At 38.5% G+C, this 15,973-nt stretch overlaps 2 protein-coding genes across 7 annotated transcripts; both read right to left on the reverse strand.

The window, feature by feature from the left end:
* Nucleotides 1–686: 686 nt before the first annotated feature.
* LOC124411686 (TAR DNA-binding protein 43-like) lies at nt 687–8,686 on the reverse strand. 4 transcript variants are annotated; one of them, XM_046890961.1, is made up of 6 exons: nt 8,536–8,686; nt 8,227–8,474; nt 7,782–7,951; nt 5,616–5,756; nt 2,692–3,734; nt 1,529–1,671 (listed from the first exon to the last, which is right to left on the reverse strand). In XM_046890961.1, exons 2-6 carry the CDS (start codon nt 8,462–8,464, stop codon nt 1,662–1,664), a joined length of 1,602 nt encoding a protein of 533 aa, XP_046746917.1. In that variant the 5' UTR covers nt 8,465–8,474; nt 8,536–8,686; the 3' UTR covers nt 1,529–1,661. The 4 variants fall into 4 exon arrangements, with proteins under 4 accessions (XP_046746918.1, XP_046746917.1, XP_046746916.1 ...); XM_046890960.1 differs by having other exon boundaries at nt 8,227–8,685; XM_046890963.1 differs by lacking the exons at nt 8,227–8,474; nt 8,536–8,686 and adding an exon at nt 6,990–7,226 and having other exon boundaries at nt 7,782–7,917.
* A 643-nt stretch (nt 8,687–9,329) lies between these two features.
* LOC124411684 (transforming growth factor-beta-induced protein ig-h3) lies at nt 9,330–14,962 on the reverse strand. Of its 3 annotated transcripts, none has more exons than XM_046890957.1 (13): nt 14,553–14,962; nt 12,978–13,076; nt 12,288–12,352; nt 12,070–12,215; nt 11,739–11,918; nt 11,354–11,657; nt 11,042–11,251; nt 10,820–10,957; nt 10,558–10,673; nt 10,255–10,445; nt 9,981–10,161; nt 9,699–9,821; nt 9,330–9,558 (listed from the first exon to the last, which is right to left on the reverse strand). In XM_046890957.1, the coding sequence occupies exons 1-13, from the start codon at nt 14,642–14,644 to the stop codon at nt 9,352–9,354; spliced, it is 2,052 nt and encodes a 683-aa protein (XP_046746913.1). In that variant the 5' UTR covers nt 14,645–14,962; the 3' UTR covers nt 9,330–9,351. The 3 variants fall into 3 exon arrangements, with proteins under 3 accessions (XP_046746913.1, XP_046746912.1, XP_046746914.1); XM_046890956.1 differs by having other exon boundaries at nt 10,558–10,676; nt 14,553–14,961; XM_046890958.1 differs by lacking the exon at nt 12,978–13,076 and having other exon boundaries at nt 10,558–10,676; nt 14,553–14,961.
* Between the last annotated feature and the right edge of the window lie 1,011 nt (nt 14,963–15,973).

The raw sequence follows: 15,973 nt of genomic DNA on the forward strand, positions 1-15,973 counted from the left end.
TCTTAGAACTGCAGATTTATCATCTATATACATATGAAGGTACTTTAGTATGTGTAGCAAATGCCAAGCAAACAAGTATATTTAAGATGTTATACACACACCTGCAGATACTAGAGATCAAGATTTAATAAAGTGCCGTGTCATCGATTCTCGGCAAAATCAAATTTTTACAGATAATATAATATATAGATGATAGATGTTGTGTTGTATGCACGTATGTATGTATACAATGTGTACGCATATCGGAGAAGCATACTGTAATCTAAGCTATAACCATGGTCACGATCTATCGATAAATTCATTTTCAAATAGGTATAAATGCATATAGAACGCTACCTGATACACTCGTTGCATACCCTCGCCCCCGTATACATACATACATATGTGTGTGTGTGTGTGTATATATATATATATATATAATATATACACACATATATGTATACGCACAGGGTGATAATATATATATATACATATATATATACTAAAAGTGATTATACCACCCTCAGCTGCTCCCTTACGCATCTAGATTGACAGCGTTGACCATGAAGTGGCATCTGCACGACAGTGGTGGCATTAGGAAATCCATGGGAGGTAGGTAGCCTGCGATCGGAACCGTCTTTGCCCTCTCTCTATAGCAAGGCAGTTGCTAATTCGAAAAAAAAGAAGAAGAAAAAAAAAAAAAAAAATTTACTCGTACTTGAGAAATGTATTTGACTTTTGATCCCGTTGCCCAGGATGATTTTGCCAAGCGCCTTGCGAGGCGTTTGGATTGTTTGGCCCAGGACCACCGCCTCCGGCTCCAGGATTTCCAGCATTACCATCGCCCCCTGCTCCCCCACCTCCCCCTCCGCCCCCAGCTCCGCCTCCCCCACCACCCCCCTGATTCATCCAGCTGAGAAAACCCGAGTTACCGGTATTGCCAAGGGCATTATTCCCCGACGGCGGTTGACCCGGAGGACCTGGCTGGTTAGAATATCCCTGATCGTTTCCCTGGTTTTGAAGGTTTCCAATCAATCCCCATGATGCCTGATTCAGGGCAGCAGCAACGAGGGCTGGATTCATTGGAAGGGCGGAGAGGTTGAGACCACCCATTGCCAGGGGATTGGACATACCTCCACCGCCACCTCCACCCCCGCCGTTGTTCTGACCAGTTATACCAAGTGCCTGGAGATTCGGCATATCGAGATTACCGCGACTACCTGGATTGCTCCAACCGTTCGGCCCCATGTTGTTACCCGAATGACCCATATACCTGTTGCCCTGATAGTTTCCCTGCATGTTACCTTCGATAGGACCAGCTTGCATACCACCACTACCTCCTCCTACCCCCCCTCCTCCTCCGCCACCACCGCCACCGCCACTGCCTCCTCCTCTGCCACGCATGTTGGAGTTCATTTGATTATTAAAGTTTCTATTATTGCTCTCCGATTTTGGCGCAGCGTTTGATACGTGAACTGAAACGCCCTTAATGATATGATCTTCGCCACAAAGAGATTGAGCAACCTCTGGATCAAGGAACGTGACAAAAGAAAAGGCTCGGAAAGGTTTTGGTATGAAAACGTCGGTCACTTCCCCAAATTTGGAGAAATATTCTCGCAGGTCGTCGGCGGTCAGGTCCTCTGTACACCGTCCCACGAATACCTTGCAGGGTACTTGTTGGATCATTCCCTCCTACACACAAACACACAATCAGTCGTACGTACGTACATGTATACAATATGTTTATTTAAATCTATTTGCGATGTAAGGTGATGTAAGGAGATCTTTGATCTCTGGCAAAAATGAAGCAACGTGCTCGACGTCGTTCTTAGTATCACCGGATTATATTGTGATTATAGTATTTTTTGGACACGATAATATAATGCATATGTATACAGCTAAATGAATAATTGTAGCATTTGAATCAAGTTATGAAACACCCTTTGTAAGTGAAATGTTAAAATGCGATACGCGATTCAGTAAATAACAAACTGTGTCCCTAAGCTAAGGACATTCAGTCTATGCCTTAAGCATTAATCAGTATATACAAAGTGCGAAAATTAAGTATTTCAAGAATGGATGAGTAATCGTGGGTTTTCATTCCATATACTAATTAAATACATAATCGAGTTTATCGGTATAAAGTAGAATGAACAATGACTGTGAGCATGGTAAAACGAGAGTGAGAGATACAGAGATAGCGACAACAATTTATAAGGAGTTGGCGCATAGAATATGCACTTTTCCATAACATATCATTATTCCATACAATTTTACGAGGAACACACGTGTATATTTTATTCAATCTACGCAGACACGATTTTTTCATCCTTTGGTTGAGAGTGTAATGTAGAACAGATGATTTGTGTCCAACTAACTAGTTTAAGTAACTCCACGCATCATTACACTCATAACAGAAACAGGTGTTCAATAAAAATAATGAGAAAATGACGCATTTCTATACACTTGGCACTTTTTTAAAGAGGAAATATTGTGTATATGTCTATATCGACTATAACTATACATAAGTCTACCGAATACACCATGTGTGTGTATATATATATATATATATATACAACATACAAAAAGTGATGACGCAGTGAACGTTGCTAATCCATTCTGTGGTACTTGGATGTATCGGTGTCACGAAAATCTCTGGCTGGACGATGCTTGTAGTATCGGTCGTAGTAATTCTCTTTAACAACGTTGTACCTTCCTTCGAATCTGTTACTGCCATCTGAAATTGATCTATACCGACTAGACGAATTGTTTCTCTCATCTGACGTAGATGTGTGCCTTGAGCGCGCCACCTGTCCGTGATGATACTGATGGTAATGACGGTGTTGGCGTGGATACTGGGGTCCTCTTGCATCTGCCGTAGGAGACGAGGAGGATGAAGAAGTTGGCGCCGTTGTAGAGTACCTGACCTCTAGGTTAGAATCATTGCTGTTGTGGTATCTTGCGGTCTCGTTTGAAGGGTACGAGTATGACGTAGAGGAGAAAGTTGAGGCTCTCTCATAAACGGACGAATGATTATTACTATTACTGTTATTACTATGATACTTTCCCCGATCGGTATAATCGTTTGTTGCAATGCCAGATGAATAAACCTCAGAGTATCTGGGATAATCTGGTCCTGATTGGTGGTACGAAGGTTGCGAATGGTGTAGATGGGACGCCGATGATGGATTATGAGCATTCCCCGCAGATCTTGACTCGTAACTCGAACCATCATAACTATGCGGAGGCACTTGCTGCTGCGGCATCCCTGTATTCGTTGTATGAGTCATTGTCATTGCTGCTGACTCGTAAGACGAATACGACTTATCATAGAAATCTTCGTAATTTCCATACCCGTCGTAACTCGTCGCCGTTTCATAGTGCTTATCGTATTTTTCTTCATCACATGGATAATTGGGTGGGTATGAGGGGTATTGTGTGGGACGATAGTCGTAGGCTGTATCGCATCTGACATTTGTGCAGGGAGGTACAGGTGTGGATAGAGGTAAAGACATAGGTAAATGGGATGGTAGATTCGGCGGTCCGTTAGCCTGTCCGGCTCCACTTAGTCCGGTTGGATGGTTGTTCCTTGTCGTCATCGTCATAGTTCCCGTCACCGTCGATGCTGCAGAGTACGTCTTGGCATTAGACAAACGGCGATTCGTTGGTGTGTGGACCGGTATCGGGCGATAGTACTCAGCGGGGTAGTTATTGCTCATATCATACTGACGTGCCATCATAATACCGTCAATATTCTGTAACCAGACACACCACCGCTCGACAATCTCTTCAATTGTTCTCATCAGGTAATTGCAGTCTGTGTGCGACGTTACAGTTATGCAACTATCGATACAATAATACATTTCAACAACTGCAGATGCAACTCATTGTCCACACAACATTTATATATCTATGCATATAGGTATTGCAGACTTCTGTGTTTGCAAGCCGATGGGGGTATTTAGTTTGGAATTAATGCAAGGAAAAATCTGCAATTTTTTGATGAGATTTTAACATTTGTACATAACTTAGAGTTTAATCAATGATAGCCCGAACTGTTAGCAATTTTTTATACATTTTTATGTGAAGCAATTATGCAGAATCAACTGGGAATTCAGGTATAGAAACAAATCTATAAGTTTAAATTATATATTTCAAAGTAAATATTCAATTCCTACACCAGTCAAAACTTTGTACAGATGATTTTGCTAAAATACTACATATGCATAAATATATAAAGATATGTATTCGTATAAGAGCTTCCGTATCTTTCATCACAGGTACTAAGAAATAATTTACGAACAAAAAGGTCAACTTAGACAGCAAATCTGTATTCGAACCATGACGAAACAATAATTTCAATCTGTTGTTGCGAGTTATGACATGCTAATATTTCTCACGCAAGTAATTGACTCTTATTACGAATTTGAATCAGTGAGAACGTGATTTGTAAACGCGGCGTAAGTTGCTCAAAATGAATAACAAATATCACGAGCATATTAAACATTCATATTAGCACACACATACTGAATCATACTTGAAATACATACTACATGTAGTGTAACATTATTCCAAATAGCATATAATATGTAATGTTGCCTTGTACAGCACGCCCTGGTATACATACACGTATTGTTATAATGTATACTAAATATATATTGACGCACTCTACTGGATCTACTACTACCACCACTCTCCACCATACAAGTACTTGACGTTCTTTTTCACTCCGTTACTTTGAGTCATTAGACAATTTCGACAATAAAGCGCCGAGAAAGAACAAGAAAAGTGCCCACTGTCAGATTCAAACCATCCTTATATACTCGCATATATCCAATAATTTATAAACACTCAAAGTTCACTACTATACATGTATCCATATAATACGATCGCTGTTACGTGAAAAGAAGAGAACAACAGAAATGACTTTAAAACTTCTTTTACAACAGTTCTTAATAATGTCACTTGAGCTATGACTTCATCGTTGCCCTCATTGCAGTCCTTTATCGTCATTGTTAACCACGTTTTGCATACTTGATCTTGTTTTTACAAAACTGTTATACCAAATAACAATTATAATCACAACGAAAATGCAAATTGGTATTTGAAATAAAGGGAGTATGTAGGATGGCCTCTCATACCTTTGCCTCTTCCGAATCCCTGAACAAGAATAATTCTAAGATGCAAATAATAATCCAAAATTCGATGCTAGTTTGCTTAATCACCCACGTTAGAAAACAGTATTTTGCACTCAATATGAAGTCTTAGATATCACTTCACTGATCACTTTGTGTGTTACTTACATCCTAGTATAATATTAACTCTCTCACACCGTCACGCTTACTCCCACTACACGCAGAACCAGCCACTCGCGCAACTATCGAACTGTACAAAAGACTCTTGAGTATTCAATCGAACGTTATTCATACTATGACAATGATTACTACAAGAACACAATATTCCCCATTCAGGTTTGCCATTTCTGCAGAAAGTACAATAGTGAATTGGATTCTTTACGCACATCTCATTCTTTGAAAATGTACAAAGTAAACATCTAATGATTTATCTATTCCTGTCCACATCATATGCCTATTAATTCAATCACACTTGACTATATATGTAGTAAAATTTCTTACCTTGCTGTTTGGCACTTTAACGTCACACCACCTTCCGTCAATCATGTGCCGCTGAGCGAGACACCGTAGCTGTGATTCATAACTTCCGAACCTGATGAATCCAAAGCCTTTACTTTGGCCGGATTTCGCATCCTTCTTTACCTGTTGAGGAAAATTTTGAGAGGAGAAAGTCAGATATTAGTCGTTATGAAGAGATCGAAATGACTAATCAGAATTATACATGAATATAAATTAGAGTATCTAGTAGTAGTAGTAGGCTAACAAATTATTACAGTGACGGGGGTGTTACAGGCACAACCAACACATGTTACACGCGTTCTATATTAATTACATATACGAATGTATACATAATATCTAAGTCCACATACACTACCATCGGAAATTGGTTTGAAATACTAAATGAATTTCAGCAACGCTCTAAAATCATATTGAAGGTGAAATAGGTTCGCATTCGTGTCAAAGCAGTTTTAATGATTGCTGATATCGATGTATATGTATGAATATGTTGAAGAGTTTTGAGGCAATAATGACATCGATAAGGACACCAATAATATGTATACCATAGGATGTTTATGGTCTATGATGACGGTGGGAATCATGGTAATAGGACAGTTACAGCGTAGTTGAAATTATTCAAGTATTTCACACCATAATTATGTCATGGGCAACATTGGTGTCAGGGTCTTTGGTAGATATATGAAATTCAAAAGTTTATGATATATTTGTCGTATATTAAGGCGGTTGAGAATCGATAGGCACCCTGAAATGGTATTAGAATTTTGACCGGAGCAGAAAAGCGTTGCACCTTCTCTCCTCACAGCAACAGCATCCATCATTTTCCCCCGGTTCACAGCCATACAAATGAAATATTGTGGCCATATTCCAATTTATTTGTTCGATGTTTCTTTGAACTGTGTAAAATTCTTTTTTCCACCAACAATCCAACATCCCCATCATCCTCTCTATCTCTCACTCTCAATCTTTCGCTTATTACCCAGCCCCACCCTCTTTCTCTCTCGCTCTCTCTCTCTTTCGCTCTATTTCCATTTAATTTTCTCGACTATCCATCTTCACATCCTTGGTTCATTTAGCTGCTCTGTAGTGGACTAAACTCATGGCCGAGCCAATATTCAATTGGGCATTTTGTTGTGCGCGACTTGGCTAAGGCAAATTTTCGTACTCATATGCGTATCCAGTGTCAAAGCAGGATCACAGGTATATCATGTCACCCCCGCAGCAGACACTCGACAACCGACAAGCACGCTGAATATACATTCAAAACATGATTCGTGTGCATTCTTGCATAGTCACCCCCTTCTTTCGCAACATGTTCGGAGCTCGGTTCTCTGTTATCACTGTTCTGTGTGTGTTTACCAGTTCTTTGTCAGCTCTCGAGGAGATAGCAGCAGGATACATTGTTGAACATCCTCTATAGTGTCTTGGCTCTTTATCCAAATTCCACTTGTTTCCAAAGGATCCATCGAAGGTTGTCCCAGGCCATGATGAACGGTTTAACCTGAGTTTCCATTTTTTCTCACCCCCTTCGGAATCTCGAGTTTAAATACGATTACGGTCAGTCGCAGGTTGCTTACCGTTCGAATAGACTAATATCTAAGGATGTGAAAATACATAGGACATTATGGCAGCGGCATACATAATACGATAATTTGTAAATATTGTATGCTGTAAATGTTATAGAACATATATACACATATTCATGTAACGCAAGGAAGCATGATCACATTTTCCGACGGTAGTGTATATTGGTACTCAAGGTAATCCGACATCATAATAATGATAATAATAATAACAACAATGGCGATGGATGAGGATGATAAAAATAAAATTAATAATAATGGTAACAATATAAACAATAACAGTATGATAATTATAGCATTATTAATTATGATGATACTGAAAATTCTGACGCGTGCGATAATTTTAAGGTGTAAAAACATCGTGATAAAACAAACGGAAAGTCCCATGGCAATTTGTTATCTGATTAATAAATGAAGCTGAATAGTTATATTAGCAAACATAATCAACACGCGATTATTAAGGCATAAAGCGATGCGCCATGGTAACTCGGATTAAAATTTATAGTACACTTCAGCCTAGCTCTGGATGAGTAATAAAAAAAAAAAAAGAATCATTGTTGCGACTTACTTGAGCCATCAGGACCTCACCAAACGTCTCAAAATATTCGCGCAGGTTTTGTTCAGTCGTTTTCCATGGAAGACCAAGAACAATTAAATCGGTGCAGCGTAATTTTGTTTCCATTCGTTTCGTCTTTGCCGTAGAATTCTCCAAATTGTCGTCCGACTTGCGTTTGTTTTCTGCAAATTAACATCAGACTCACAATCGTATTGCGGAAGAATTTTACCCCGTCTAATTCTAAGTTTATAACTGAAAGGTAAGAATTCCATTTCTGGAAAAATGTATGGCAGGACTACAACTATGATACATTGTCTTCTCGGAACAAATTAAAAGGTGGTTATGCTTCGATAATTAAAAATTTCACAACAGTCTAGGGGTGATACGAAGGGGAAGAGAAAGAGAGAGGAGGGAGAGGGAGGGGAGTTGGAAGCGTAATTAGAAAGGGAATACGTACCTTTTGGAAAAACGCAAAAATAGACGGCCTTTCCCCATCCATTTTCGGGGGGGTGTAAGCGACCTTCGACGAGCCTGACGCCTCGCATAGCCCGAGACTCGGGGTTGCGATACTTCAGGCCGCAGGTCCCGGGGAACTGAGCGGACAAGGTAGTCAGAAGCAACGTACTGTCGTCCTCCGTAGGCAATTCTATCGGCTCCTCACCCTCGTCTTCGGCTACTTGTATGTACGACGACATTTTCACAAATCTACAACCCGATTTTTTATACGCACAAGAAAAAGTAGCACAACAAACACACACACACACACCCCAAGCAGCACTATTTCTCAATTCTCATCCTTCTCGTACTCTTCTTCGGTGCTGCTTGTGTAGCTGTGTAGAGTTCAGTCGATACCGGAAGTGGCCATTTTGTCCGTTGTCGTGTCGGGTTTCTTTCCGAGCGCCATTGACGCCCTCACGTGGTGTCTCGTGAAATACAAACCTGGAGCATATACCAATGGATGTACAGAAAGTGTAGCGAACAAGCAGAGAGAAAGCTATATGTTCGCTGTAATCTGTCTCTTTCGCTCTACACCTGAATGGCCGATACGTTTCCTCTCAGCTAATGAAATACAGAGTGAGAGAGACGGAGTAACATTACTATCTCTCTCCCTCTCTCTCTCTCATCACTTCGCCTTTTTTGCAGGTCTACCAGGTCGATGAGTGGATCCCGCCATACTTGTTTCATAAATCTATGACTTGTATAAGCCACTGAAATATAATATCGAGACAAAAGACGAACGACAAAAAGTAGCCTAAGTACCCTAAATACAAGTGAGTAATCCCTGAGTGTATCTTCAGTTGCCTATCTGCGGGCGAAATCCTTAAATGTCCCATAGTGCTCAAACTCGAAATGACAAGTCTCTGTTAGAGATTCGACCGGGCGCGGAATTTTCGAATTGAAATGTTTAAATATAAAATTAGCATTGTTATATTGGCACAATATATGCATGTGACATAGATGTTTCTTTGTTCAATACAAACATGAAAGGAAGGAGTTAGTAACTATTCTAAATTATTATTATTTGTCTGTTGCATAATTCATGCCTATACATGAATAATAGTAAAAGCAGAGGTTTTCAATGCTATTCGTCAGTTGTAATATCATGATTACGTAGAGTATTGGGACGCGAGGATGATGGTTGAATCCTATCCGCGCGTCGTGATCCACGATTTCTTCGCAAGTATCGGCGAGGGTGCGAATTATTTTCAGGTAGCAGGACCTTGTTTATCTCGTGTGCAACTCCGTTTCTACTCAACATATCGCACCTAATCAATGTGGCGTCATTGACCTGGAATTAAATCAACTTTATCACACGCTATACTATGTAATCAGTTTACTGAATCTTGAAAATATATCGATATTCGCGCATAATGTTGTAATTTACGACCGTTTCGTATGACCGATGAATTTTGAATAGTCGCAACTAACCATTATTGTGTCGTTTTTTTTGACTATGTCAACTGTGTTCTGCTCTGTCTTAACAGCATACCGAAGATCCCGTCGGAATCCTCCCGAAACCATCATATTATTCACAACGTGATTCTTTAGAGTCTGAAAAGTAAAAATATTTATACGAATAAAATTTAGGTAGAATTATTCACATATCAGGTTTCATAAAAAAAGGGTAATAGTGTTTACAACTGCTGCAACACCCTACAGGTATACATATATTAATTTTATACATTCATTGTCAGCATGTGAAATTTTCACCTTAGCTAAATATGTGGAATCGTTCATCAATCGGTCCAGCTTCGCTTGATCCAACTGTCGGAATGCTCCGTCTGATGGCACAAAGTAAGTGTAGGATACGGTGGACTCAGACGGCCGTATGAATTCCTGGAACTCTACTGGCTGAATTGTTAGAAGTTTATCCATTGCTTGCAGCCAAATACTGAAATAAATATTAATGAAATCTTATAGGCATCTTTGCCGGACGAATCACAGGTGAAGAAATAAATGCCCGCTTTTTTGATAAGTTGACAACCTGAAATTTCCATTTGTTTTTAGCACATCGTCCAGTGAATTGTTATTTGATCGAAGAACTTTATTAATCACGTGCAAAACTCCGTTGCTCCCCTGCTTGTCTGCCTTTTCTATCGCTGCATCCTCGATACCCACACTACCGCGATAAACTTGGAAACGAAGAGGTGTCTTTTCATCAAGACTCATCACCACCTTTAAATATTTTTAAAACAAAATGTCTCAGAGCAAATGCGCGAGCAATAACAAGAATGATCAGTGCAAAGAAACATTAAGATGCGTGTGTACAATGCAACTGTAGTCTCACCTGATTATCGTAAATAGAATCTGTGGTATGTTTGCCAAAAACAGCATGGTTGAGAACAAATTCCTTTGCCTTTTCGCGATCTGTTCCCATGTACTTCAACTCTGCTTCAGATATCGCTGCTGAAAAATAGTTTCTTTCAGGAGGACTTCAGACGATATGCATGAATGTAAGGTGTAACATAATGTGAAAAAAAATAATTTAGGCTGCATAAATTAAACATTGATTTAAAAGCGGTGAAAAAAAATATACCAAATATACGTACAATAAATCGCAGCTTCAGAGGGTGCCAAGAGAGTGTAAGAGTCAAAATTTTCGAAAGCGTCCTCTAATCCAGCGTTTTTGATCACTTGCATAAAAGTACCGAGCTTTTCATCTTTGGCTAACTCTGTGACAGTTTTGGCTGAAAGTGAGTAGCAAAACCGTGTATGGATGAATAAATCTTATATGAATACGTGAAGTTTAAATACAATAGCACTTGACTCACCTCTGTCGGGCAAAAGTACGTCGTCGATGAGGTAAACAAGCCCATCCAGACCATGCAAAAAGTCCTTCCTCAACCTTTGGCCTTCTACCGATCGCCCACGCGAAGTACAATCCAAAGTCAGTCTCTGTGGGCCAAGGGTTTTGGCATGATGTTCCGAAATAATTCCAGAGAGGCAAACAGCATGGGATATTATATGATTGGCAAGAAAAGCTGGATAAGCATGGAAACAATCCAAACATGTCGTTAAAGTAGCAAAATAACAAGAAACATTTATATCGTACATATCAATCAAGTACGGTGTACCAATTATACCTTCCAAAGTATCTTTGTCATCGAGAATCTTGCTCCAGCGACTCCATGGTATTTTTTGAAACGCTTCGTCACTTGGTGCAAAGAAGGTATGGGGCACATCACTGTTTTTAATACGTTCAACGATGGTGTCGCTATTATTCAGAGCCTTGGCAAGTACATTGAATCTTCCATCGGTAATAATCGCCTCGACTATGCCCATATTTTGATATCGATCTGGTATAAGAACACCGTCGATGATATGAACAACTCCGTTCGTAGCTTGCTGATTTTTTCGCATAACTGACTCGCAGTTTACGGTCTCCATCTGAAGAAATGATCTCATACCTATACGTGCACATTCAGATTAATATACAATGGATTGTCTTAAGGTCTTGTATGATCTTACGCCGTTGGAATATTTGTTGATGCGTATTTTGTGCCCAGGCAATTTCGAGTCGATTAATTTATCAGCTCCCCACTGATCGGACAAAAGTTTTCTATCCACCAAATGATGCATCGCCAGTTTTCTATATTTTTCTGACGTGATTTTCTCCGGTTTGATGGCTCCGTATGTTTTAACATAAGCCTAGAAAGTGTCGAAGTTGCCTTGATTACTGTACAACATAATGTTCATTCTGTTGCAAATCTTACTTATGAGGTCTAGAGGTACCGAAAATGATGCTATTACAACTCAGTATAACTTTAAAAGTAATAATGAATATCAGAATATATCGTACGTCGAAAGCTTCATCACTAGGAGCAAACAGCGTCACCGTTAGTCCTTGTCTGAGCTCCGTAGCCACTCCAGTCTTTTCTAAAAAATTCGCAAACTTTCCAGCACCAGCATTTCTCGCTGTTTCCACCACATCCGTCAATGGCGATACTGAAAACATATTCGTGGACGAGACGAGATTCTTTATGTATCATGTGAGGATATTTCACCGATTTTCTTTACCTCCTGTACATCCCAATTGGCCTGGCACCATCTCATATCCCTCACAACACTCGTACTTGATGATCCTGGGAAGAAAATAATAAGAAAAGGTGTATAAAATTTCACGCCAATTTTTAGTAATTAGATATGCAAAAGTGTCCGTGTTGGCAGTTTAAAAAACGATTGCACGGTCCTGAATTGGATGACTTCTGTTTATAATAATGGAATGGGCCGCATTGTGGTTTTCGAATAATAGAATTTCAAAATCTGATTTAACATCTCATTCGGAGATTCGTTCTATACTCTTTACTCCTTTTTCTCTAATCATATAAAAAATGTAGAGTTGTTTTACAAAAACCTAGAACGACATAACGGGAGTCATCTATAGGTATACGTATAATAAGTAATGTCTTCATCCAAGATAAATCTTTTTAAGAAATGTAATATTTGATATTACAGCTACTTATGAGTGTTGCAGAACTGCGATACACTCGACCTCTTCCTCAAAGTGACGCGTCAAAACTTGAACACTTTTCCATATGTATTGATGATTCAGGATAGTCGTGGGCACGCATAGCAAACGAGGGTAATGCATCGAACAGTTTCTTGAATAGTTTTAGTAATACTTTCAGCGTACACCACTTGTTTCAATTATTAAGTATTTAGTTATTTAATTAAATACGCGAGTTACAAGTGAATCTGCATACTAACGTTTCATTGCCACATATTGTTCTTGGTCGCCAATACTTGCACTCGGTATAATACTTCCTGTTGGTACCAGGAACTTGTTCGACGACGCAAACGTTCGGTCTGAAATTTTTTTTTGCATTATCAAGTTATTAATTTTCATCGTCATGTTAAGCTAGCACTGTTTTATTAAAGGTATAGTACTGAACAAGCTGGGAAAACAAAAACATGAGAAATTTTCAGTTAGGCAACGTTTACCTAATAAATCAAAACATACATATAAACGCAGGCTGATTCGCGATTCACAATATTTAAAATTAAAACAAATTGAAGAAAAATCTGGTCCTGCTGAAAATTTTTTAAACTTTGAAATAGCTCATATTGTTTTCGATCACACCTGCAGCATCAGAGAAGCCAACTTGAGTGAAAACTTAAATTATCAGAGTATACATCGTAATTTTTTTCGATAAGTGTGAACGAAAACACATAAGGTGGTAAATGATGAATGTTGAAAATACGTTTTAGCTATACTTCGAAAATGAAAACCAAAACAGAAAAAGTTTCAAGGTAATCCAAGCCTTGCAAGTATAAAACAATTTGTTCAATACGCCGAAAGATTTTGAGACCGTTACGTAAATACTTCCGAACCATTATCTGTTCGCATTTGATGAACCGAGAGACCCTTATCTCAAGTATATTTTCTTCCGACTTGATCCCTCTCTGAAATCAGTACCATTATTATATGTATACGAAAAATGGGTCGCCAGAACTTCGATGCTTGTATTATTGCTGCAGTATACATACACGGATGACTAGCGAAGGTTGAATCAATTTAGAAGAGTAAAATAATCAAAGCTATTAAGAAATTATGCAAGGTATATATTATATACGCTGTAGCACCTCGTTACGATTTCGTGAAAGAAAAAGAGAATTTGCCCTCTTAATATGGCTTCCAGGATAATTTTATTACCTCCATCTTGTGAAAAAAAATTCTCCGCAAATTCGAATTAAATTTAAATACACGATTGCGGACGATGATTGCGTATAAGTGTATATACGGCGTACACCAACATGGCCTGAAATCGGCAAATGACCCCTCGAGGCTTTCAGCGATAAATAATGTCACGATTACTGACAATCATGTACGCCATCATGCCCTTGTTAGAGAGCAGCTCTTGTCCAGCCAGCCCGCATTAGTTTTAGTAATGTATTTAACAATGAATAAATGTAAAACGTTAATTAGCCCCACTCTGGTTAACGTACACCAAACACGTCACATAGATTATAAATCATAACTAAATGAAAATGCAGACAACACAGGATGTTCGAGGAAACAAATTTTTTTTTAGATTTATCCATTTGCACTTACAAATAAAAAATAAATGCACGCAAAAAGAAATATTGAAACTGCTAAGTGGAAGATGAAGGAATTATTTGGCAACGCGTTTCTATAAGTTCGTATTCATCGGTAAATGATCGATACTTGAAAAAAATAATACGCATCATGTACATGAATTATTTGTAATTATGTGCGAGGTAATTATTAAATCAGCGAATGATTTGAGAATAGCGCTTTTGACAATTTCAAGTTTAACATACCCTTGTTTTTGAGCAGCCTTGATGTTCCACCAGGGTATACTCTGATTGGCAGAAACCACACCGAGCATTAATAAAAATGTAATTACAATCATGTTACCCCGATTATTCAGAAAATCGTGAAGGTGTGTCGAATGTTCGAAATTCAGTTTCAAATTGTAATTAAAAGTAAATTGGAATTTTGACAACCCGCAATATTACATTGTCGATAAAGTAAAAATTCCGAGAAGAAAATTGCGATTTCGGTACATCCGTTCGATGTCCGTTACGATACTGAACACACATGTGGCATATTTCTACTAAATACCGAATGGTGAGTAACGATTAAATATAGTGAGCACAGTCCGAGTGCCGAATATGCCGCGTCAAGTCATAATGAAATATCCAGATAGTGATAACAAGAAATTAGTACGACTAAAGCTATGCTCGTTCGGTCTGTGTGTCGCATTTTTACGCCAAAAAATCTACACCAGTTTATATTCAATTTCAGGAAAAAATTTTTATGTAAAAGCATGTAAACAGTTCAGCAATTGTGAAGATGATAGCCTCTCCCCCTTATTAAATTGCCGCAACAACATCACCTACAAATTTCACCGGCAAAGCTGTTTATCAGTATATTGGGATGACCATTCGGCAACTCGTCAACCGACACGCCTGTGGATGAACAACACGCATAACGCGAAAGCAATGCGTACTATATACTGCAGGCGTAGGACATGTAAATAGCGAAAAATTATGCCGGCGTGGAGAGCGCGGAATCTTTTTTTTTACACTACATCAATTAGAACCAATAACTAGGTCACATGTAGGGTCTGTAATTATTTGCAGTAAACGGTTAACCCAAGTATAGAGCTAAACAGGATATTTACATACTACGTGATAAACGTGGCAACATGCTTTGCGATAATGTGACAATATGAACTAAGAATCGTTAACATAACATGCGACTGATTTCATTCATGAGTTGTTGCTATACTTATATCAGTCACTTTTCCAGGATTTATTAATATATCTCTACTTATCCATCCTTTCAAGATCTTTTTAATTATATTTTTTTCTTATGCTAAGTTTTTTGAGATCTTTAGGTAGGTCATTAAATATTTTTAAATATATATTTATATTTTATTCTTATTTTACTTTATTTCAATAAGTATTGTTCTTCTAATAAGGACTTGTGAATACAGTATCTCGTAAAAAATTTAATCTGGGCATAATTTTCAAGGATACGCATATAATTTGGCAATAAGAGTCGAGGTCTAATTTCTTCAAAACTCTGCAGCTCTTAACTATCATTAACAAGTTGTGCAACGCAATAGAACAGATACGAATATGCATATATTAGCAACTATAGACGTTTGAAGAGCAATCTTTCAATTCCACGAGTTTAGCACGAATAAAGAGAAACGCTTTGCAAGCGTGCCAAT

This window comes from Diprion similis, chromosome 10 (genome assembly GCF_021155765.1).
Source record: "Diprion similis isolate iyDipSimi1 chromosome 10, iyDipSimi1.1, whole genome shotgun sequence".
NCBI lineage: Eukaryota > Metazoa > Arthropoda > Insecta > Hymenoptera > Diprionidae > Diprion > Diprion similis.

Coding starts and splice junctions, on each gene's coding strand:
- LOC124411686 (XM_046890961.1), bottom strand. CDS start 8,464: ATGTCGTCGTACATACAAGTAGCCGAAGACGAGGGTGAGGAGCCGATA. Junction 5,757..7,781: donor GTGAGGTCCTGATGGCTCAA/GTAAGTCGCAAC, acceptor TTTCCTCAACAG/GTAAAGAAGGATGCGAAATC. Junction 3,735..5,615: donor TTAAAGTGCCAAACAGCAAG/GTAAGAAATTTT, acceptor GTCTGGTTACAG/AATATTGACGGTATTATGAT.
- LOC124411684 (XM_046890956.1), bottom strand. CDS start 14,644: ATGATTGTAATTACATTTTTATTAATGCTCGGTGTGGTTTCTGCCAAT. Junction 10,958..11,041: donor CGTACTTTTGCCCGACAGAG/GTGAGTCAAGTG, acceptor ACTCACTTTCAG/CCAAAACTGTCACAGAGTTA. Junction 10,162..10,254: donor AAAACAAATGGAAATTTCAG/GTTGTCAACTTA, acceptor TATTTATTTCAG/TATTTGGCTGCAAGCAATGG.